This window comes from Ostrinia nubilalis, chromosome 10 (assembly GCF_963855985.1).
Source record: "Ostrinia nubilalis chromosome 10, ilOstNubi1.1, whole genome shotgun sequence".
NCBI classification, from domain to species: domain Eukaryota; kingdom Metazoa; phylum Arthropoda; class Insecta; order Lepidoptera; family Crambidae; genus Ostrinia; species Ostrinia nubilalis.
Window position 1 is genome coordinate 12,179,991 of NC_087097.1, and position 24,241 is coordinate 12,204,231.

At 40.3% G+C, this 24,241-nt stretch overlaps 2 protein-coding genes across 2 annotated transcripts; one reads left to right on the forward strand and one right to left on the reverse strand.

The window, feature by feature from the left end:
• Positions 1-67: 67 nt before the first annotated feature.
• Positions 68-3,424, reverse strand: LOC135075276 (AH receptor-interacting protein). Its single transcript, XM_063969658.1, has 6 exons — positions 3,246-3,424; positions 2,987-3,172; positions 2,685-2,847; positions 2,419-2,605; positions 2,112-2,254; positions 68-1,938 (listed from the first exon to the last, which is right to left on the reverse strand). The coding sequence occupies exons 1-6, from the start codon at positions 3,321-3,323 to the stop codon at positions 1,721-1,723; spliced, it is 975 nt and encodes a 324-aa protein (XP_063825728.1). The 5' UTR covers positions 3,324-3,424; the 3' UTR covers positions 68-1,720.
• Positions 3,425-4,018: 594 nt separating this feature from the next.
• On the forward strand, positions 4,019-23,395 carry LOC135075277 (transcription elongation factor SPT6). Its single transcript, XM_063969659.1, has 25 exons — positions 4,019-4,211; positions 4,310-4,400; positions 4,605-4,801; positions 4,944-5,063; positions 5,822-5,988; positions 6,225-6,358; positions 7,025-7,140; positions 7,667-7,839; positions 8,740-8,893; positions 9,336-9,478; positions 9,929-10,063; positions 10,641-10,798; positions 11,650-11,771; positions 12,763-12,947; positions 13,318-13,483; positions 13,869-14,011; positions 14,599-14,693; positions 15,413-15,593; positions 16,490-16,676; positions 17,487-18,419; positions 18,824-19,071; positions 19,836-20,040; positions 20,439-20,535; positions 20,615-21,237; positions 21,636-23,395. Exons 1-25 carry the CDS (start codon positions 4,173-4,175, stop codon positions 21,981-21,983), a joined length of 5,160 nt encoding a protein of 1,719 aa, XP_063825729.1. The 5' UTR covers positions 4,019-4,172; the 3' UTR covers positions 21,984-23,395.
• Positions 23,396-24,241: the final 846 nt, after the last annotated feature.

A 24,241-nucleotide genomic window follows, 5' to 3' on the forward strand; every position in this document is an offset into this window, starting at 1 on the left:
TTTTAACGTTTTAGTCACTTTTTTAGTGCTTGCATATAAAAATCGACTAGAATTTTTTGTCGATTATATTTTTGAATGCGGAAAGGAAAGGTACCTATTTTTTACCCGACTGCGCCAGAAGGAGGGTTATTGTAGGCTATTATCATTACGTTTAGCGAGATTTAATAAAAATAGTGGTGTCTCACTGTATTCGACCACTGAGCAAGTAGTCAATACATTGGTCAATCAATGTTTTAAATCACGGACCCTAAACGGGGCAGGTTTTGATGTGGCAAAGGAAAACATTTTCCGATGTTTTAAATAAATTAAAAAGCAATTTCGACAGTAAATATTTATACAGTGTGTCCGGGCTTGTAGTGATCACACTTTAAGGGCGTAATCTATGGACAATTTTATCGATGAAAATACTTCAAATTTGGGGCTTGACCCATTTCTCGCAAAATTACGAGGATTTAAGTTTTTAATTTTTAGTTTTCACCTCTTCCTTCAAAAACAAGTGAAAGCGTGGGTAGCTTAACACTAATAAGCAAAAATTTTATATCATGCGATAGCCAATAAAGTTATCTATTAGCAGAAGTAGAAAACAGATACAAGTTTCATACATTTTAAGGGAGTAAGAATGGATTTAATTAGAAAAAAACATTACTTTTTTCACTTCTTTTTCAGTTATTTTCCAACACAAGAAAAACCAGGTCGTTAAGGTATGTTTTATTTGCATTGTACTATTAGTATTTGAGCTATTCTACAAAACGAATGTAAATTTATTAGTCTACGTTTATTAGTTAGCGGTTTCCATAGCGCACGCGACATGCGAAAATGCACTGCACCTGAAAGAATCACACAACCTATTCCGATTACTATGGAAACCGCTAGGAAGGGGTATCTTTGTTCAACAATTACGTCGAAACTAATAAACGTAGACTAATAAATTTACATTCGTTTTGTAGAATAGCTCAAATACTAATAATAAAATGCAAATAAAATATACCTTAACGACCTGGTTTTTCTTGTGTTGGAAAATAACTGAAAAAGAAGTGAAAAAAGTCATGTTTTTTTCTAATTAAATCCATTCTTACTCCCTTAAAATGTATGAAACTTGTATCTGTTTTCTACTTTTGCTAATAGATAATTTTATTGGCTATCGCATGATATAAAATATTTGCTTATTAATGTTAAGCTACCCACGCTTTCACTTGTTTTTGAAGGAAGAGGTGAAAACTAAAAATTAAGAACTTAAATCCTTGTAATTTTGCGATAAATGGGTCAAGCCCCAAATTTGAAGTATTTTTATCGATAAAATTGTCCATAGATTACGTCCTTAAAGTTTGATCACTACAAGCCCGGACACACTGTATATTAATACATTTAAATAAAGACACTATGTATATCACAATGTGAACTATTTCTTTACTAACAACAAAACAAAATTCTATAAATCTCTTAAAGTTATGATATTTAAAATGCGGAATATGTAGCCATTTTGTTTGAAATACATTGAATTTAAAATAGTTAATTATTTTATTTAGGTAAAATTACCTACTTAATAAATAATAAGTACACTATTCAAGTATAATCTACACAATGCTCTGAGTATCTGCCAAAAAAATATAATGCAGATATTCAGAAATAACAAAATAGCATTGAACTACCTACAATAAAACTTTGTGGTAACTTAAAACTTTGGTATTGCACTGGACACTAGTGGACAGGTTTCAGGGCTCTATATGCTGCTATTGCTTGCAAACAAATTTTTAAGGGCATTTTTGTCTTGCTCTGTTTTTTGTCGTCGCATTGTTTTGATTCTTTCTAATTCTTTGTCTATGGTGGCAGCCATGGATGGGTTCAATGTCTTCAGCTTTCTGTAGTCTTCTTCGGCTTGGTCAGGATTCCATGCTCCAGTGTGAGCTTTTGCACGTCGGTATAAAGCTTTTTCATTATCTAGAATAAGAAAATTATCCATTACTTCAGTCTTATGAGACTAGACATTGTTCTTATAAAATATTTTTCAAGAAAAGCTAAACATAGCAAACACAGGCAGACCATTTTAATCATATTTGTTTCTTTCATCATAAACAATCTTCACTAGGTATGCAAGATAGTAAATGTTATACCAGGATCAAACTGTAGCACTGTATTACAATGTTCAATGACAGCATAATAATCTTCATTTAGCAGTTTGCATTGTGTGTAGTTGAGCAATATGGGCATTTTAATAGTATTCAAGTTTTTCCACTCCTCGTCTCCTTTTCTTTCCCTGTAAAAGATAGTAAAAAACTTATGTAAAAAAACCCATAAAAATGTTACAAGTACAGCCAGGTTCAGTCAGGTCTGTGGACTGAAATTAATATAAAGTTTTGAATTTACATTTCCATTAAGAATCCAATTGGTTAAAAAACTGGTCTATTAACTTATAATTACCTGAGCAACAACTGTTCACAAATACCAATTGCTTTTTTGTAACATTCCTCAGCTTCAGCATAATTCTTTTCTTTGAATAATTTGTTGCCCCTTTCCTTTAGGGTGGGGACAAAATCTAATCTTTCTTTTTCATTAAGCTGCCAAATGTCCTTCTCATAATCTTCTTCACTTTCTACTTTTAGAAGTTCTGTAATTTAAGTGTATGATTTAGTGTTATAATTTATCAGAAAATTATAAAATATAGTGTACTATGTATAAATACTTACCAATAACAAATTCCAAGTCACATGGATTGTTCATCAAATCATCCAGGTCTGCATAGCCAATGCCTTCGGTTTGGAGTGTCATTGTGCATGAGTGTTTTACTTTGCCAGTTTCCTGTCCAAGTTCACGCAATGTTTTTGATACAAAGGGGTAACTGAAGACCATCTGAAGCAATAAAAATAAGTTTAAGAAGATATCTTCACCTAGTGGATTATAACTAATGTGATGATAAGGTTGAACTCGTATATCTAACAGTATACCTTATAACTAATTCTATCAGTTGAATAAATGTTTTATAAAATACCTCTTTTTTCACTTGGAAGCTAGCAACTTCCCCAATAGCCATCATTTTGATGATTGTCTCCCATACTTCTAGTTTGAATTTGTGACCAATTACTAATACCATTGGCTCTTTCTTCCCAATTCTCTTACTATCATCTAAGAGAACTCTCCTCTTCCCCAATTTCCATGTTTGGAAATGAAAATAAGCCTGTAAATACAAAATAAGCCTTGAATTAAAAGTATTGACTGACTGATCACTTGTTGTTGTTCTCTCAATTTACCTTACATCCATCAGTTATAGGAACATATTTCTTTCCCATATAAATAGTACTTTTTACTATAGGTGCATTATTTTCCATTTTTATTAACAAAATTTATATTAGATATTTCACAAATAAAATAATTTTGATTTTTTGATCAACAAACAACAGTGGATTATTTCTGTTTTTGACAGATTACAGCAAAGAGCATAAAAGAGTATTACAGTGTTGCCAGTCGGGTCTAGTCAGAAATTACCAGAAATATAAAAAACTCAGCGGAGCGATGATTGTGTAAGGTTGTTCATGGATGGAGAATGAATACAATTGATAATCTAAATTCGAAAAGTGACCAGTCGTATAAAAACGTTTCATGGATTTGCGTTTTATTATCGAAAAACATTCGCTATAACTCATTTTTTTTAACAAATAATAAATCAAATTCAAGTTTAAATGCACTTTATGACATAATTTTTAAATTGTCACTATTAATATTTTTTACTAATAACCTGTAAAAGTTAATTCTACAATTTCTGAAAAATCACCTAAAAGTAACCTTTTCATTAGTGTAACCTAAAAGTAACCACTGCAGTTCAAAAGTAACCTAAAAGGTTACAAAAGTAACCTTCTGGCAACACTGACAGATTATCACTCAAAAAATGACAGAACACGGACGTTTATTATTTTAACGTTCGTCGGTTTATTTGAGCTATTTCTGTGTAGCTCATTTCAAATTACTGGCAACATTTTGTAGTACCAACATTGCCACGCGTGAATGAATGAACGACGAATGATTGATTGAATGGTAATTAGAAAATAATGCGAATTGAGTTGACTTTTCTTTCATTTCTCAAGCAATTTTAGTCAAAAAATATCATTTTACTGTGGTTATTCGCGTAGAATTAACGTGTCTGTATATTTTATTCAGTGTTTTATTAGTGCTAAGTGAATATGGCTGATTTCTTCGACTCTGAGGCCGAGGAGAGTGGAGTAAGTATCCAAGGCAGTGATTCGCCAACGATACGATTGCTTTTACATTACGTTACTGTGCTTTCTACGAATTATTACTATAACAAATATCTTTTTAGTTGTCTGAAGATGACGAGCAGCCCACAGAGCGTAAGAAGGTTAAGCGCAAAGCACAAGTTCAGAGTGACGACGAAGATGAAGACGAAGAAGGTAAGAACTTGGTATTGGTAGAAAATACCACGTTTGGCGATTTTGGAACAATCTTTAGTGATTTCGCACTCGTTTCCTAAACTAGGACGACCGCTGCATCGTGCGTCGAAGTCCCAAAATACTTTTATTTCATAACCTTGTTTCCTCAAGATTGACACACTTTGGTTGTTTGGTGGTTATAACTTTATAACTTTCATTTCACAGACGATGAGGACCGTCTGCGTGAGGAGCTAAAAGACTTGATAGATGATGCTCCTATAGATGAATCAGGTAGTGACGGAGAAGATTCTGATGAAGGTCCTACAAAGAAACGGAAAAAGAGTGATGATGAACTTGACGACCGGTTAGAAGATGAAGATTATGATCTCATTGAAGAGAATCTTGGTGTTAAAGTTGCAAGGGTAATAAGAATAACCTTTTTGAAATTAAAATATCTTTAATTCTATACTAAAACTACATGTACAAAAAAAACATTATCTTGCTTTGTGCAAAATGTTAAAAAAAAAGCTAAAATAATATTAACCACATTCTTTGTGTTTCTAGAATAAATTTAAACGTCTTCGACGTTTGGAAGACGATGACAGTGACAATGAGGGGGCCGATGACCCGGATCTAGAGAGAGAGGTTATTGCAGAAAAACTCTTTGTCGGAGGATCTGATGAGGTTTGTGAATAAGTATTTCATATATTATGTAGCATTTATTATCATAAAAATGATTCAAATTATGGGCAATACTTTTTTATTGTGAAATCTTAGTACATTTTTCATTTTACTATGTCACTATTAATTGGATAAGAAAAAAAATAGAAGGAATTAGGACAAGTTTTAGTGTATGATTAATAAATGGTCTTTTCTGGATTAGGATAATGATATATAGAGTCTTAATGACCACTTAGAGTATAATAAAGGAGTTCATTAGCAAGTAAGTGCTCATTTGCAAATGTTTTTAAAAACAGTTTGTGATATTACATTGTGCAATCCTGTGCTGAATTGATCTAAAAATAGCAGTGATTCACTAATGAGACACTGACTCATAATTTGGGTTAGGTTTTTAGTAAATTTTAATACCACAAAAAAAAATATTGTGGTATTAAAATTAACTTTCTTTCTACTACTTTCTTAATCCCCCTGTCATAAGTCTAAGGCTAAGGCACCCCAGAATGGTCTGGTGCCCCCCAAGATTTTTGGTACCGATTCGAAGATGAAAGATGTTAGTACGAATGAATGATACTAATCGCACGTATCATGACATATGACCATCTTTGTCATGTAGATGCGCCAGTGAGTACTAATTTGCGCGACTGTTGTCACCCCCTGATGCTTGGCACCCGGGGCGGACCGCCCCCACCGTCCCCCCCTTACGCGGCTACAGACTAAAGACTCAATGGCATGTATTTTTAAACGTTTTTTTTTCTGTAAAGGAGGATGAGAATCGTTCAGAAGCAGCAGCCCACCACCAGCAAGCGCAAGCGGAGTACGATGATGACAATGAGGACATGGAATCGGACGCCGATGACTTTATTGTGGATGATGATGGCAGACCAATCGCTGAGCGGAAGAAGAAACGTAAACCGATCTTCACTGATGCGTAAGTAATTCGTTAAAATTAAAAATTAAAACTTTAATACCGTTTTCACTACATAGTCAATGAAATCAAATCAAAAATATTCTATTAAATTATTTTAATCAGTATTTTGGCACTTATGAAGTTGATTCTCACTTTTTGTGTAAACAGTAAAAGCAAAATTTTAATTAAAACATATGGTCAGATTGTTCTACAATCACATACACATACAAATATTTTGATCGTAATTTCTATTTTAGATCCCTCCAAGAAGGTCAGGACATATTCGGTGTGGACTTTGACTATGATGAGTTTGAGAAGTATGGTGATGAAGATTATGAGGATGAGGATGAAGAGGACCTGGACGAGTACATTGAGGATGAGGAAGATGATGGTAAGTCATAGATAAACAAGCTTTACATAGTTATCGTAACGCGTCGGCCGTTTGGTGTAGTGGTTCAGAACGGACTACTATGCCGAGAGGTCCCGGGTTCGATTCCCGGCCGGGCAGAAATTGAAATGATGAATTTTAATTTCTGTAACGGGTCTGGGTGTTTTCTATGCATAATATGTATGTATTTACAAAAAAAAAGTATTTAAGTATGTTTATATCCGTTGTCTAGTACCCATAGTACAAGCTTTGCTTAGTTTGGGGCTAGCGGCGCAGTGTAAAATGTCCAAGGATATTTATTTATTATTATATTATTTATTATTGCTATGTTATTGGAATGATGGCTGGACTAAATATGGTCAAACCAAATCAATATTGTGTTATATGGAATATTGCAATATTCACTTATAAGTTGTGTTTATACAATCCATGAGAATACAGATAAAATGTTACACTTTGGGTTAAAAGGTTACACACTTTCACCAAGTTTATAATTAATAATTAATTATGTAAATAATCCAGTGCATAAACAATAATAAACATAAACTAATCTTTAGCTCTTTCACAAAGGCAGGTTACTGCCACACTATCCAAATGTTGTAGAAAATATTAATATCAGTTGAAAACCAATGATTGAAAGGTGATAACTCATCATAACTTTATTTTTAGGTGAACGAAGGAGAACTAAAAAGGGTAAACCAAAGCGTCCCAGCAAGAAGTCTATATTTGAAATATATGAACCGAGCGAGTTGAAGAGAAGCCACTTCACTGATCTGGATAATGAGGTGCGTATTATATTCGGAAGGTTATTCTTTATGTTCAAGTTCACAGAAATTATGCTCTCTTTACCAGGAGCTTGATGTCCTGAAGTTAGTACGTAACACTAGCAACATGGCAGTAATGCTAAGTTGTAATTACTGTGATCTATCCTATCAAACATCGCGAGAATTAGCTTTACAGCGCTTTTTTATAGAGTCCTCTTCCAAAGACACCATTTAACCTTTTGCGCGCCACTCTAGACTCGCAAACTGGACGTTCCCAAGAGGATGCTGATACTGTGTTCGTTACTGTTAAACAGCGACCTTTAGCTCTTGTAGCTAAAATATAATCACCACAACGCCTATTTTCAACGTTGCATAAGGCCCAAAAGATACCATATAACCTCTTGTGCGCCGTTCCCGCGAGGATGCAGATACTGTGTTAAACAGACAGTTTTAGACCTCTTTTTTAGCAAAGACATATCCACCACACCTATTTTCAACTTAGCATGAGGCCCCAAAGCCACCATTTTAACCTCTTGCACTCTTCCAGATCCGCAAACTGGACGTTCCCGAGAGAATGCAGATTCGGGAGGTCCCGATTACGGCGGTTGAGGAAGGCAGCACTGAGCTGGAAGATGAAGCCGAGTGGATATACAAGCAGGCCTTCCTCAAGGCTCCCGTGTCCAAGGCTGACTCGCAGGAGGCTAGGGAGAGGTCACGCAGGTGGGTTAAAAAAGGATCTTGAAAGGCAGATAACAAAGTGATCTTATAGCTGTCCCAGTCAGTATAAGGAAGGAGATTCTTTTGGGCTTGAATGAGGCGATATACTTCATATATCGTGTGGGCTGTAGCGTAATAACTGAGGTCGGCTGCTTCGGGTTTTTGCGTTAGGGCGAATTAAAAACATTCTCATACAAGCAACTCCTATTTCCAAGGCACATAATGATGTTTCTTTTTAGACTACAGGGTCATTTAAGTCTGAAATGTTCTTACGAAATTGGGCAAGGCAAAGGCTAGCAATTCCGATCTGAGAATCGAACTCAGAACCTCCGAAAAAAGATACATACACTCAGATCAACTTAGATCGTGTAGGCATCATTAGTATTGCTCATCTCATGTGGAAAACAGTATCTTGTCGACACAGAGTTGCATGGAATATTAAGTTTAAGGCCCAGAACACTCGGTGAAACGCAATGAGGGCTATCGTTTTAGCGCTCACCAGTTAGCGCCACTGTAGAGTAAGGTCCTGTCACTTGCTAGTAGCGAAGACTGGCACCAACTGGTGAGCGCTAAAGTGGTAGGAGGACTATCGCATTTGCACTCATCAAGATGGCGCCACTGTAGAGTAAGGTCCTGTCAATCGCCAGGGGTGCCAACTGTTAAGTATAAAAACGATAGCCCTCATTGCAACAGAACTGCAACTGCTAGTTACTTTTGAATTGCATCTAAGTTTCTGCCATAGATTCCGTTGAGAGACCACACATGACGCGATCAGTTTGAAACCGGATTGAACCGGTGTGTTCCGGGCCTAACAGTCCATGTACTTTTCGCTCTATTGTTTTACGATAGCGTGTCGTCTGTAGACAGTTATGGCCATAATTAACAACTTGTTTTATCTCACAGGGGCTCAAGTACGATAACGAAGATCCGTCAAGCGCTGGACTTCATGCGCAACCAGACCTTAGAGGTGCCGTTCATAGCGTTCTACCGCAAGGAGTACGTGCAGCCCGAGTTAAATATAAACGACCTGTGGAAGGTCTACAAGTATGATGCTAAGGTAAGCTGCTTTGGTAATGGAAATATATGTTTAAAAGTAAAATAGCAAATAAATAGACTATTCAATAGTACTAACAAAACATCAATATTATAAAGAAAAAGAAAGACGCTCCCATAAGGAGCCCTTAGGCTGGCAATACACGGACCGCTTGAAGCAGTCAGGGTCGACAGCTTCAAGCTTTCAACTGCACAGTGAACTGCAGAGTTCTATGGACGCACATACACGAACCGCTCGAGCAGTTGCAACTGATTCGGGCGGTCGACAGCTTCAAGCGGTCCGTGTTTTGCCGGGATTACATATCTCGTAATCTTTCAATCACATTGTAAGACAGGTTAAGGTGCCCTTCAAGCAAGTTATTATCTTTCTAGCAGGACTCATAAGTATTTGTTGGGATACGAATAATATAAATTCCAGACTGGCTAAAGTAATATTTTTATTACAGTGGTGCCAATTAAAGCAACGCAAGGAGAACCTTCTCAAACTCTTGGAGAACATGCGGGAGTACCAGCTCGATAAGGTGATGGAGAACCCTGACGCTCCCATACCGGACACCATGAGGCTCATCAGGGACGAGGACATTGAGAGGTATGTATTAGTTTAAAATGAAGCCACTCCATTGAAGTGGGTTCTTACAAACAAACAACGTCAATCTTAGTTAATGCTATCCTACTCATAGTTTCATGCCACAAGTTCTGTGAAACCTGTAATAAGTGAACACCCAATTAGTCAATTAACAGTAATATGAGATTTATGTTTTTCAAGCTATTAAAATAAATAAAATTGACTAAAAGTGACGTCATAGCTGTTTACCATACAAAATTGATACTAGTGGCGATTCGACGTTTTTTAAAAACTATGTCAAATAAAACACAAGTGGTAGCCTCATTGCTAAATAACAAAAAAATCTCACAATTTAAAACTGAAAATGTTGACTGTCTCAGTAGGTAAGAACTGCCTAGCAAGCCAAAACCACGGCGTAGTTTTACAAAAATACCTTCAAAATGCAAGAATCCCAATAATTTCGTAATTTCCCAGACTAAAGAACGTCCAAACGTCGGAGGAGCTTCGTGACGTGCACACACATTTCCTGCTGTACTATTCGCACGACCTGCCCGAGATGCAGAAGGTGCAGCGAGTTAAAGAGAAGAAGAGAGAACTTGAGGAGAAGAAGTAAGTTTATCAGTTACTTTTATTTCAAACCTATAGTTTAGCTATACTTGTGTTTAGCTAAGCGAGTTGCAACATCTGAAGAGAGTCGCACTTAACTGTCCGACAGCTCCGGGCATGAGGGTTTTGTACGGAAAAAATCTAATTGGAATTGTTTTTTATGTGAAAAGGTAAGGTTTTGCCATAATATCTATTGTTAGGTCTGTCGCCAATGTGGTCTCGTAATTTTCGTTTTGTACAATTACTCATTAAAGACTCCAATGTCCTAACCAAACTGGGAGCAAATATAAGAAGTGTGTTCCTGATTGAAAATCAAAACCGTAGAACATGCCCTGAGAATCAAGAACACTAACAGAGGCGTGTTATTCGGACGTATAACATTAAACCGCAGTGGAATTTATTCAAGTGTTAATTTTGTAGTCATGCCAATAACCGTTATACATCAACTCTTGGCTATTTTGACGTGTGATTTTTGACGAAAAAATTTTACTTGTTGTTGTCATAGTCTAACAGTCCAATAACACAACAACTAAATAAATAAAAATTACCCTTATACACAACTTCTATTCTTCTCCAACAGGAAAATGGCCCGCGAAGAAGCCGAGAAGAACGGCGAGGATCCCGAGGAGGCGGCTGCCGAAGTAGAGGCGCGGGCTTCCGAGGAGGAAGACCATCCTTGTGACGTCAAATACGCCGTGCGCTCCGGGCCTTACGAGCTATGCAGGAAGGCCGGCATTGGTGAGTCTACTGCTTTATTCTGTAGAGATTGTTTACAGCTTAGTTCTGTTTCAAGTTTTTGCCGCGTAAATATTTTTTGTGGAATATCTCAATAGTAACCATTTTATATTTTGAGTACTTTCCCATTATATGTACACATATTAAGATTAACGATAAAAATACAAATTGTACTTACATATCAATTTCATCACGGACTCGTTTTACTTAAGGTTTTTTAGAGCTGTAGCAATATTCAGAAAAGCGTATAGGTTTTCATCACATCAAAATAGCGTATAGGTTATGACTTTAAAGCAAGCACAGCTGCGAGTAGATGCTAGTTAACAGAGCTATCTACACCTCTCGTTCCCTCCCATTGCTGCACTCCTACGCAGCCAGGATCTACAGTTTCACAGCCAATAGAATCCTAATTAGTGAAAGCAAGCTTACGCCCGTATTCACAAACGATGATTGCTTAAGTGTAGCAGAAAATCGAACGCACAGCGTTAAATAGTGCTCTGTTATTGTCGTATGTTACCCTGTGCGTCCACGCGCACTGTGAGACATAGTAATGTGAATACGGGCGTTAGTCTCGATGATAAGATGCTAGTTCCGTGTTTACATTATGTAAAGCCCGGTCTGTGAGCACGTAGAATTTTGTCCAATGACCCCAAGCTACCCAACCTTATCGCTCGCGCGTAATTATGTTGCTGTCGCGCTCGCACACTCACTGCGGACGCCCGTCGCGCGTCGCACAGTCGCGACAGCAATATAATTACGCGCGAGCGATAAGGATGTGTAGCTTGGGGTCATTGGACATAGTTCTACGTGCTCGCAGACCAGACTATAGTCTAAACAATATATTCCTCGTGCAGAGCCGCTGGTGAAGAAGTTCGGCCTGACGCCGGAGCAGTTCGCGGAGAACGTGCGCGACAACTACCAGCGCCACGAGGTCGAGCAGCAGCCCGTCGCGCCCTTGGAGGCTGCTGCGCCCTACGTGAGTGAACTAAACAATAATATAATAATTTGCATAACTTCAATCGGTCATTCGTTCATTTTTAACCAAATGACGTTCACTGATGGACAAAGACCTCAAGGATTTTCGCAACGACTGGTCTTGCTGTCCGTATCCTGGTGTCTCCCGAGACCTTCACTTGGTTCACCAAGTGAGACCTGCATTTCGTCTTCTAGCCCGTTTGTTGCCAGGATCCACCACTCAGATTGCGCGCGGCACGTCGACATTGGATCTTGCGTCTAAGACCGCCACAAGTGTCTTTTGAGCGTTCTCTAACGCCGCTTTTGCGTTACTTGTTAGAAAAAAAACGTAGCGTTGGTGTCGCGGTGACGCTGGCCCAGCGCTGCGTCGACGCTGCGTGGGCGCTAGCAATACGACGACGTTCGAAGACTATTCTCACCTCTTGTTCCCACCGCTATACAAGGGGTCCCAAAGTGCTATACAGGCTGGAATTTTGTAATGCCACCTGGAGGGAAAGTACCCTTAATACTGTAGATAGAAAATTTTACTCAAAGAAAACATTCCTTTATTTTTGAAAATAAAGAGAACTGCATTCAAAGATTTTCGAAAAATTTTCGATATTTACCACCATACCATAAATTTTTTTGTAAATAATTACAATATTTTAAGATTTCATGGTCTTCCTTCATTTGATTTATCAAGTTTGTTTGAGAGATTTCATCCTTATACTTAACCCTAACGATCGATGCAATAAAAATACAGGGTGTAATTTTTAACAGATTTTAGTTGGTTCGATTCCCGAGTCCAGCAGGCAAATTTTTGGAAATCTTTAAATGCAGTTCTATTTCTTTTCAAAAATAAAGGAATGATTTCTTTGACTAAAATTTTGTATCTACAGTATTAAGAGTACTTTCCCTTCAGGTGGCATTACAAAATTCCACCCTGTATACAATCAAAGAACGGTGGATTGTCCGGTATTTAACCAGCTATTTAAACCCGTGTATTTCTTCAGGCCCTGGCCACAGGCTCGGCAGCGGAGGTGGTGCGGCGCGCCGTATACATGTGTGGCGTGCAGTTAGCACGCGAGCCTTTATTACGGAGCACGCTCCGAGATGCGCTGAGAGAGCGAGCCACGCTGACTGTGCGACCCACGGCGCGTGGCATGAAGGAGATCGACGAGAACCATCCATGCTTTGGGTAAGTTGTGAACTATTAATAGCTGGCTTCTACACCGCCGTGGACTCAGGTCTGTCACGCGTCTGTCCTACCGTGCGTTGATGAAATAAAACCTTTGACATTTTTATTTTCATGTCCGGGCTGCTTTGGCTCACTTTGCGCGGGCAAAGATTGGCCGAAACTTCACCTAACCGATAAAACAGCGCGCGCTACTATTTATTTTTCCATCCACAAACTACTATTTTATTATAACAGCACTCGTAATACAGTCCATTTTTCTTAATTTCATCGTTAACCTAAATGTTGGTCCTTCGAGCCGGATAACGATAAACGATTTAATCATCTTGAATATGAGTTTCATAACAACGAATATTGTTATTTATTCGTCCAGCTTGAAATACCTGAAGAAAAAGCCAGTCCGCGACCTGACCGGCGACCAGTATCTCAAGCTGACGATGGCGGTGGAAGACAAGCTTCTGGAGGTTTCCATCAGCGAGCAGATCGAGGGGAACACCGGCCCCAGCTACCTTGAGGAGCTGAAGCAGCTGTACCAGAAGGTGAGTGAGGAAGGGAGAGAGAGATAGGAATAGGGAGAGAGAGATAATGAGAGAGGGGAAGGGAAAGGAAGACAGGGTTAGAAGTAGAGAGAGGGGGAGAGTGAGGGAGATAGGGACACAATGAGGCAAATAGCAGGGCAGTAAAGAAGAGAGGAAAAAAGAGACGAAGTAAGTGAGAGAGAGTAAGGAACAAAGTGTGCGAGAGAGGGTGATAGGGAAGAGTGTTTCTCCCCTCCAGTTAAGAGAAGAAAAGAATGTGAAAACAAGGGGAAAATTTAGTTGAGGTAACGGTTGGACAGTTTTTGACTTGCTAACTGGGGTAATTAGGCACAGGTTCCTTGATACCAAGTGGATAAAATATAAACAAAATCAAATATTCCCACAGGACGAGTTTGCAGCCACGGTGCAGGCGTGGAACGACCTTCGCGTGGAGGCGGTGACCATAGCGCTGACCAAGATCGTCATGCCCGAGCTCCGCAGGGAGCTACACTCGGTCCTGTTGCAGGAGTCCAAGGAGTATGTGCTCAAGTGAGTGGAGATTTTGTGCAATTTACTGGATATTTTAAAAAAGTGAATGTTTCATAGTCAGAGTTAGCAGATAGTCTTGCAATTTATTGTAAGCGATAAATCAGTAAGTTAGTAGACAGTAAGTAAGATAATCAGTAAAGTCTAACCCTCGTATTCACAAACATTACTATTAGGTGTCACAGTGCGCGTGGACGCACATGATGACATATGAACCAATCACAGAGCTCTATTCAACGCTGTGCGTTCGATTTGTCGCTTCACTAAGCAAGCATCGCTTGTGAATATGGGCGTAAGGCCCGGTTTCCACCAACGCGAAACGGTGAAATGTTTTGAATAATCAATCAGATTTTATTCAGATTGAATGAAATAGAATGAAATATGATTGGTTATTCAAAACGTTTCTCCACTCCGCCTTAGTGGAAACCGGGCTTTAAATTCTTATTTCATAAGGGTCAAATGTTTCGTTTTCCTACAGTTGAGACTAAGTACATGATCTGATGATGATGCAATGACCCTCTTCAATTAACCAAAACCAAATGGAGGGTTTCGTTATGGTATCAAAAATGTATGGCTTATGTTTTGTTTAGGTGTTGCCGTCGCCGCTTATACGACTGGCTGAAAGTGGCTCCGTACGAGTCGAGAATATCGGACGATGATGACGAAGAATGGGATACCGCAAACGGTATGTTGAAATAATTTTGTTGGCGTATCTACGTATTGGTAATTTTTCAGGAGGGGCCTGGCCTCTGACAACCCTGATAGCCAATGAGACGGGGGGATGGAGGGTGTAATTAGATGTGTAATTTGTGTTTCTACCACAGATCACAGAAACTAAAGGGAGATGTGTCAAGGGGGCGGGGCCAGTGTCGCAGCAATATGCCCAAAAACAGAACACATTGCTGCAGACGTCATAATGTAAACAGTTTACATTGCTTGCGTAGTACTAAAGATTATTCGAACGTTGAGTACTGTTACCGTAGTGGATAATGAGCACATCTTTTGATTACTTTGTGTGTGTCAATTTCTAATGCGACACTGAGTTTCGAACTCAGCGCATTAGTTGGCATCTCTCTATATCTCCATGGTTTTTACGTTGCCACGTCAATAAGTACACATAAAATTGTTCTTTGCCAGTATTACGGTGACCAAATCCGCATGGCAGGAGAGCCTACGTTAAAACTCGTGAGTTGTCACTCGTGGTTGTATCAAAATATAGTATGAGCAGCGAAGTGTGGCGCGGATGGGTGAAATGCGTTTCTACACGCGGGCGTCGCCGTGAGCTTGAAATAAGTGCAAGCAGGTTTGACATCTGGAGCGGGTGCCTACTCCGTGCGCCCGCGCAAGTTTTAGCGCAGGACCTATATCATTATTTATATTTTTGGATTTTTTTTTTTCTCCCAGGATTGCGCGTGCTATCAATAGCATACGTCCCGGACCGCGCTCACTCGGCCTTCGCGTGCGTGGTGGCGGCTGCCGGCGAGGTGGTCGACCACCTGCGCCTGCCGCACCTGCTGTACCGCCGCAACGCCTGGGACGCGCTCGAGCGCAAGAACAAGGAGGCCGACATGACCGCGCTCCGGAGGTTTATACATTTTTTTATTGAAATTTAAACCTTATTACAGCGGAGTGCCTAGCCCCTGACATGCCATGCGATCGAATATTCGATAGATATAGTCTGGTCTGTGAGCACGTAGAATTTGGCCAATGATTCCAAACTACCCATCCTTATCGCTCGTTCGTAATTATGTTGCTGTCGCGCTCGCACACTCACTGCGGGCGCCCGTCGCACAGTCGCGACAGCAATATAATTACGCGCGAGCGATAAGGATGGGTAACTTGGGGTCATTGGACAAAATTCTACGTGCTCACAGACCGGGCTTTAGTTCCTGAATGAGTACTGTCAAGTATCATCTTTGAATCGGTAGCTCAATCAACATCCTGGGGTGGGCCGTCCGCTATGTTGGTGCCTTTCCCAGTAACAACCGTCACCTTGTAATTTAATTTAAACAATTTATATAGTGTGCATTTTAGTTAAATAAAATTTTGTAAATGCGTTTTTTCTGAGCTCGGCCTCTTGGGCCGGGGGCCCGTGACATTTTGCCAGCCCTGCCACCCTATAATTTCGCCACTGCGTGTTCGTTCGTTTCAGCCGAAAGACGCCCACTGCTGGACAAAGGCCTCCCCCAAGGATTTCCACAAAAACCGGTCCTGCGCCGCTCGCATCCTGCGACCATCACCAGATCGTCGGTCCACCTAGTGGGAGGCCTGCCCACGCTACGTCTTCCGGGTCGTGGTCGCCACTCAAAAACTTTCCTGCCCCATCGGCCGTCAGCTCTACGAGCTATGTGCCCCGCCCACTGCCACTTGATTTTAGCGATTCTGTGAGCTATGTCAGTCACTCTGGTTCTCCTACGGATCTCCTCATTTCTGATTCGATCAGAATACTGGAACATATTACCTAACATCCACGCTTTCCAGGTTCATCCTCCGCAAGAAGCCTCACGTGATCGTGATCGGCGGGGAGTCCCGCGACGCTCTCACCGTGAAGGCCGACGTGTCGGAGTGCGTGCAGCGCCTGGTGGAAGACGAGCAAATCCCGCGGATCCCCATCGAGATCGCGGATAACCACATCAGCAAGATCTACAGCAATAGCATTCGCGGCCGGGTGAGTCACGTCATTATCATCGTCACTGAGTCCACACATCGTCATTTTTCAGCTAATAAATTGTAGTCTGGTGCAGGACGTAAATTACGCATTACGTCACGTAATACTCCCTAAGGACACTGTCCGCTATTGCTGAACGTTATCCTTCTAAGGCCTCAGCCTCGAACTTAGCGGGCAGCGGGGCGGGAGCGGCGGCGGCGCGGGAGCGGGGCGGGCAACGCAAACCCGTTCTCGAAACAAGCGGGCAGCTCGCGCGGCGCTTTAGCGGCGAAGTGTTGTGTTCGGGGTTGTGTTGTCGAGATATTTGTTTTTATTCGCAAACGAAATGTCTGAACAACGGCGACAATTTTATTTCAATTCAAATTTATTCCTAACGCTCGATTTATTGTGGGCAAAAGAAGGAGTGCGCTGCCCGCTCGTTGCCCGCTGCCGCCCCGCTGCCGCGCCGCTGTTTTCGAGAACCGGTCTATTTGGTTTTACGCATAAGATCCTGCCGCTCCCGCGCCGCCGCCGCTCCCGCCCCGCTGCCCGCTAAGTTCGAGGCTGAGGCCTTAGGAGCGCTAAACAGCATCAATTGCAATTTGCTACAGGACGTAATCGTCCCCCAAGTTGTGTAATCTTCTCGAAATCGTTGGTCCATTTACTGCGCACTCTTCAGAAAAGTTTGTGATCGTAGATTAAAGATGTTCTCTATGTTAACAGACGGAAAGACTCCTCACTATAAATAAGATACATAAAGTAAAGCCATTAAAACAACTCTTTACGGCAAGCTATAAGACAACAATTTCTTATAAATGCTTTTATTTTCAGAACGACTTCAGAGAATACCCCGATACACTCCGTCAAGCTGTATGCCAAGGTCGTCTCCTCCAAGATCCGCTTATGGAAATCTCACAGCTCTGTGGCCCCGACGAGGAAATACTTTGCTTGCGGTACCACCCGCTCCAGGACCAGATATCCAAAGAGGATCTGTTAGAAGGCATCGAGCTGGAATTCGTGAATCGAGTGAACGAAGTCGGTGTAGACATGAATGAAGCCATTCTGACAGGCCGAGGCACAGAGTTACTCCAATACGTCTGCGGTCTAGGTCCAAGGAAAGCTCAAGCCTTAATCAAGCTCTTCAAACAGACCAATCAGAAGCTAGAAAACAGAACGCAGTTAGTTACAGTTTGCCACATGGGTCCAAAGGTGTTCATCAATTGCTCAGGTTTTATAAAGATTGATACGAGCAGTTTAGGAGATAGTACGGAGGCATACATCGAAGTGTTGGACGGGTCGCGTGTTCACCCGGAAACTTATGAATGGGCGAGGAAAATGGCTGTGGACGCTTTGGAATACGAAGACGAGGATGCCAATCCAGCGGGGGCCGTAGAGGAAATCCTCGAAGCGCCCGAAAGGCTAAAGGATTTAGATCTCGACGCCTTCGCCGAAGAATTGGAGCGCCAAGGCTTCGGAAACAAATGTATCACGCTGTACGATATCCGAGCTGAATTGAACTCTAGGTATAAAGACCTCAGGGTTCCGTATCGCTCGGCGACTCCCGAGGAGTTGTTCGATATACTGACCAAAGAGTCTCCAGAGACGTTTTACTTAGGCAAGATGGTGCTGGCTTCGGTGATCGGCATCACGCATAGAAAGCCTCAAAGAGAGATGCTGGACCAGGCCAACCCTGTGAGGAACGACGAGACTGGACTCTGGGAGTGCCCCTTCTGTCACAAGAATGACTTCCCTGAGTTATCTGAGGTAAGTTTGACTGCCATTTTGAACTTCAGTATGTATTTGTAATAAGTCTCCGTTTTTGTGTACTTATCAAAAATATTGCACAATGGGCTAAGTTCATCATCAGCATCACCAATCATTTGACATATTTTTTTGAGATTGTTTAAATGTGGTTCTCGCATAGATTATGTACAAGCTATGACGTCGATGATTTTTGGTCACCTCGATTTTGCTATTACTATATATTGTTTAAGTATTTTACTGTTAATTAAGTAAAGTAGAGTAGAGAAGAAGTAAGTTAAGTAAAGTAACAGGGTATTTTGAACTAGAATGACTTTTTATAACAGTTGTGTCTTTAAATTTTAGTTTTATAATATGAACTACCCAATACCCAAATTGTCACGTAATCAATATCTAACACCCACCAGGTATGGAACCACTTCGACGCGGGCGCGTGTCCGGGCCAAGCGACCGGCGTCCGGATCCGGCTGGACAACGGGCTGTCCGGGTACATCCACATCAAGAACCTGTCCGACCGGCACGTGGCGGACCCCACGGAGCGCGTCCGGATCGGACAGACGGTGCACTGCCGGATCATCAAGATCGATGTGGAGAGGTTCTCGGTGGACTGCTCGTCTAAGTCTTCGGACTTGTTGGATAAAAATAAAGAGTGGAGGTGAGTTTAGGTTTTATATAACCTTAACATTAGCGCTGTGAGTGTTTAAGGCCCGGTTTTTTGATTCATAGTTAAAATAACCAATGGTAAAATTTGACAGATGTCAAATTTGACAAATGTCAAATGACAAGTGGTTAAATATCAGAAAAAAATGATTTTCGAACAATGGTTAGCTTGACTTTTAGTACATTTTTTAACTATTTGTTTACATTTTGTTAATATTTAACTATTAGTAGCAAAATTTAACAATTAGTTATTTTAACTATGAATCAAAAAACTGGGCCTTAGGCCCGGTTTTTTGATTCGTAGTTAAAATAACCAATGGTCAAGTTTGACAGATGTCAAATGACAAGTGGTTAAATATCAAAAAAATGTTTTTCGAACAATGGTTAGCTTGACTTTTAGTACATTTTTTAACTATTAGTTAGCATTTTGTTAATATTTAACCATTAGTAGCAAAATTTAACAATTTGTTATTTTAACTACGAATCAAAAAACCGGGCCTTCATGACACTGTAAATTCACTTGTGAGGTCACTCCCTAAATCGAAAGACATCTCTGCGTGGAATCAATTAAGTATTTAATTAAAAAAGTGAAATCGTTTTGTTTGACAAGATTTATTTTTGTTTTTCCCTCGTTTGTGGGACAATCTTGAGTTATGCTTATGAAATTGTGAGTTATTTTGGCATAATTCTTTATAAGTTTATTGTTAGGTATTTTTGTAAGTTTTGTGTCATAATTCTTATTAGTCAACCCATTTCCAGACCGCCAAAAGACCCGTACTACGACCAAGAGGCAGAGGACAAAGACATCCGCAAAGAAAAGGATGCAAAGCAAACTAAAGAACGGATGCAGTATGTCAAGCGGGTGATCGTGCATCCTGCTTTCCACAACATATCCTTCGCCGAGGCAGAGAAGCTTATGGAGAATATGGCGCAAGGAGAGGTCATTGTCAGGCCGAGCAGTAAGGTAAGGCTGATTTGTAGACACATTTTTTAAAGTAATAGTGTAATGAATATGTGTATTGTAGCAAGAATAAAACATGGTTAAGTAAAGTTTATAACATCTATAAAATAAATGTGTTGGTAAGCGCATAACTCAACAACGCCTGGACCAATTTTACCAATAAATTTTTTAATGTTCGTTGAAGTCCAAGGATGGTTTTTGTGCTGAGAAAAATTCGATTATTTCCGGGAAAACCCCGGCCAAAGCCGCGGGCGGAAGCTAGTTGGATATAAAAAGGCTTCCCAACCTTTTTTTACTGCGCCTTTGGGTCATTTTGTTGCGACGCCCAGTTGCATTATGTATTACGTTGTCTTTCATATTTTTGAATGATATGAGTTCATTATCATAATATCTTGTTGCAGGGCTCCGATCACTTGACAGTAACGTGGAAGGTGGCTGACGGCATCTGCCAACACATCGACGTCCGCGAGGAGGGCAAAGAAAACGCGTTTTCATTAGGTATGCGAGTTTACAACTTTCTTTTGTTAAAGCTACTTTATTTCCACTTTCTGTTTATTAATGAGTGATTATTTTCCAGGACGAAGTCTCTGGATACAGGGATCCGAGTTCGAGGATCTCGACGAAATCATCGCGCGCCACGTGACGCCGATGGCGGGCCACGCGCGCGATCTCATCTCCTACAAGTACTACCGGCCGCTCGGAGGCATGCGTGACAAGGCCGAAGAAGTGCTCAAAGAAGAAAAGGCCAAGAACGCCAACAAGATTCATTATGTCATATCCGCGGCGAAGAATCACCCCGGCCGGTTTTTGCTATCGTATCTCCCGCGGGCGAGGTGTACTCACGAGTATGTGTCCGTCACGCCCGACGGCTACAAGTTCAGGCAGCGGATGTTTGATTCTCTTGGCGGGTTGCTCAAATGGTTTAAAGAGCACTTCAGAGATCCGCCACCGAGCGGGACGCCTCTACAGCGTACGCCGGCGTTACGTACTCCGCACGCGTCCACGATATACCACACGCCGCATGCTCATACGCCGGCTTTCCATACGCCGGCTCACACGCCGGGCCCGGCGTATATCAATACGCCTTATACGCCGTCGGCGCAAACGCCGTACATGACGCCGTTCGCCGCCACGCCGCGACAGCCTGACTTCCTCACGCCAGCTGCGCCGCGACACAAGCCTATTGCCGTGCCCGTGCAGGTTAGTTTTACGTTTTTATTGTGTAAATTGATGTAACGTGGTCACGATCAATTTAAACGCCTCTTTTAATTACATTTAAACATTTAAAAACTTATTTAATTATTCGGTCAGTTAGACCTTAAAAAACTAAAGTTCCTAATTGATTAATGCTAATTATAAGCCTAACAAATGTATTATTTTGGTTAAATTTACTCAATTTCTAAAAACGATACCTATGTAAGAACTATTTGTGAAAATTCTTTTGACAAATATGAAGTTTAATGGGTGACTATGTGTGTTATAGAATGCTGTTTGTTTTCCTAACAATAAAATAAAATAAATGTACCAGTTTACATTTATTTATTCGCTTCAATGTATAACACTTATGCAAACATTGACAGCTCCATTTCTCTCAACAGATGCAGCAGCAAATGCAGCCTATTTACACAGAACCAGCCGACTGGCAGAAGGCGGCCGAAGACTGGGTGCGGCACCGCACTCGCGACACGCCCGCCACGCCGCGCGGCAGCGAGGGCGGCGCCACGCCCCGCCACGTCCGCTCTACGCCGCGACACGACGCGCGCTCCACGCCACGACACGACGCCCGCTCGACTCCACGACACGACGTCCGCGGCACGCCGCACTCGCACCACTCGCACTCGGGCCGGTCGTCGCGCGCGGCGTCGGCGCGCTCCACGCCACACACCAATACCTCGCCGCGCTCCATGTCGCTGGGCGACGCGACGCCGCTCTACGACGAGAACTAGGAAGACTGACGGCTTGCCGAACTGAATCGTATTTTTATTTTTGTACCGTTTAGCGACGGGGCGCGGCGTAGTGTGGCTTCGACTCCGGTGATGTTTCTGGCGCGGCGAGGTTCAGTTTCAATAATCTTGCTATCGTGTTTTATCCACTCATGTATCGCTTTGACAGCCCTCGATAACTAAAATCGTTGGCAAGATTAATTTGAATTTGGTCGATAAAAATCTGATGCGTCAAAGATGCCGTTCGAAGTTTATTTTAGCTTGAAATCTTAACCGTCTTTCGGGGACGTTAGTTTTCTCTATCCATTACGTACTTCCTAATCTATATTATGAATTTAATGTAACCTTATCTTAATCCTCTCATTTTGTTATTGTTTCGTGACTTCGTAACTTCCACCTTCCCTATTATTTATTATAGGAAAATAAATTGCTGGAAAAAGAATTCTAAATAGCAAATGTTCAATAGCAATAATCATGTACCTTTAAAGTGAGAGATTTATATATTCCTGTTACCATTGCAGTTTTCATTATAGTATCAAATTCTATAGCTAATTGGCAGTCATATGTTTACTAGATATTTTGTTATCTAAGTCGGCGCATGTGCCCATATAAAAATTATGGATAAATATTTATTATTCTCGGACATATAACTATGTATTGTTTGGATTTAATAGTACCAAGCTGTTGGTATTTTGATAGATTGTATTAGTTATCTGTTTTGGTATGAGCGTGAAGTTTACTGGTCATGAAGGGAGTAATGTCCGCGCCAATATAATGTGGAAACCTTTTTAAAAAGGTAAAGTTTTTGAACAAAATTGTGTGATGGGCAGTTTAGCTATCGGCATACTTTTTATGAGATGTCTAAATATGACTCCTACAGAATTTATTTAGCAATAGAAACCTTATGGATTTTAAAACTAGTACTAATTTGCGTTAATAAAAAAAAGGGTTTCCATGGTTAAAATGAAGTTTAGAAAATTTATTCTTTACATCACTATAATGTTTTTTGCAAGGTTTGTCAATTTCTAATTGGCGCGAATATACTCGTGGATTTGTGTAAGTTTTAGTTGTATAGTACTTATTATTATAAAATATTATTAAGGAGCGCACACACCAAGTTATCCAAGTATAATAATGCCTTATTGTGCCTAAAATAAACGATTTAACGATGTATAGTTGCCTTTACCCCTAACAAGATATCAATTAATTAATAGCTGACATGTTCACGCTCATACGAAATTATATAAGATCGCGTTACTGTAATTTGTTATAATAGCTTTGTATTGAAGCATTTTGCATCCAACTCCAATGTAACGAGCCTGACATGCCTTAGGGATGGTCAGTGAACAGTTCTCTACATATTCACGGCCATTCTCTCGATAAAACGTAATCTAAATAAAAACTGACAAACCAAACACAATGTCTTTTATTTTTCAACATAGAGCGTAAAGTTCAAAATATTATCTTTATTCGTAAAAACTAATTGAATTAAACTTACAAATCGTCAAATGCTCTTTTTTTTTTTAATTTATTGTCTCATAAAAGTTACATCGATTTTACTTAATACTAATCTGCCAAACTGCTTAACAGTTTGTCGGCAGTCGTTCTCGTGCTAACTGTTATAAGTGTAACTTATTGTACATATTAACTAAGTAATAATACACACATGCAAAATTGGTTCCTAGTTCCTACAGTCGCCGGCACATCAGACCAGACACTTCCAGTGTCTAGCCTGGTGCGCCGGTCGCCTGCACTTACTTTTTAAAAACTAATATTACATTATAATATATCTAATAGTCTAGTTATACAGGGTGTTAGGTAAATGGGTATATGAGCCGACACTAGCCCATGTTAACATGGGCATATAAATGGTATGGTGAAGTCAGAAATTTGATATCATCATTTTATTTTTTTTAATTTTCATACAAAATAAATTTTATAAAATCCGATTTGTATGAAAAATAAAATAATTAAAATGAAGATATCAATTTTCTGACTTCACCATACCATTTATATGACCATGTTAACACGGGCTAGTGTCGGCTCATATACCCATTTACCTAACACCCTGTAGTATCAGGGACATAAAGTTAGGTAATATTTTTTTAACTTGTACTTAACCTTTAACTATGGACGTGAAAAAATAATCACACTCCCATGGACGTCGGGTCTCACAGACCCCTATCTAAAATTCTTCTTATTTTCATATCTGAATTAATTTGAATTTATTTAAGAGTTGATATATATCTAATAACTATTAA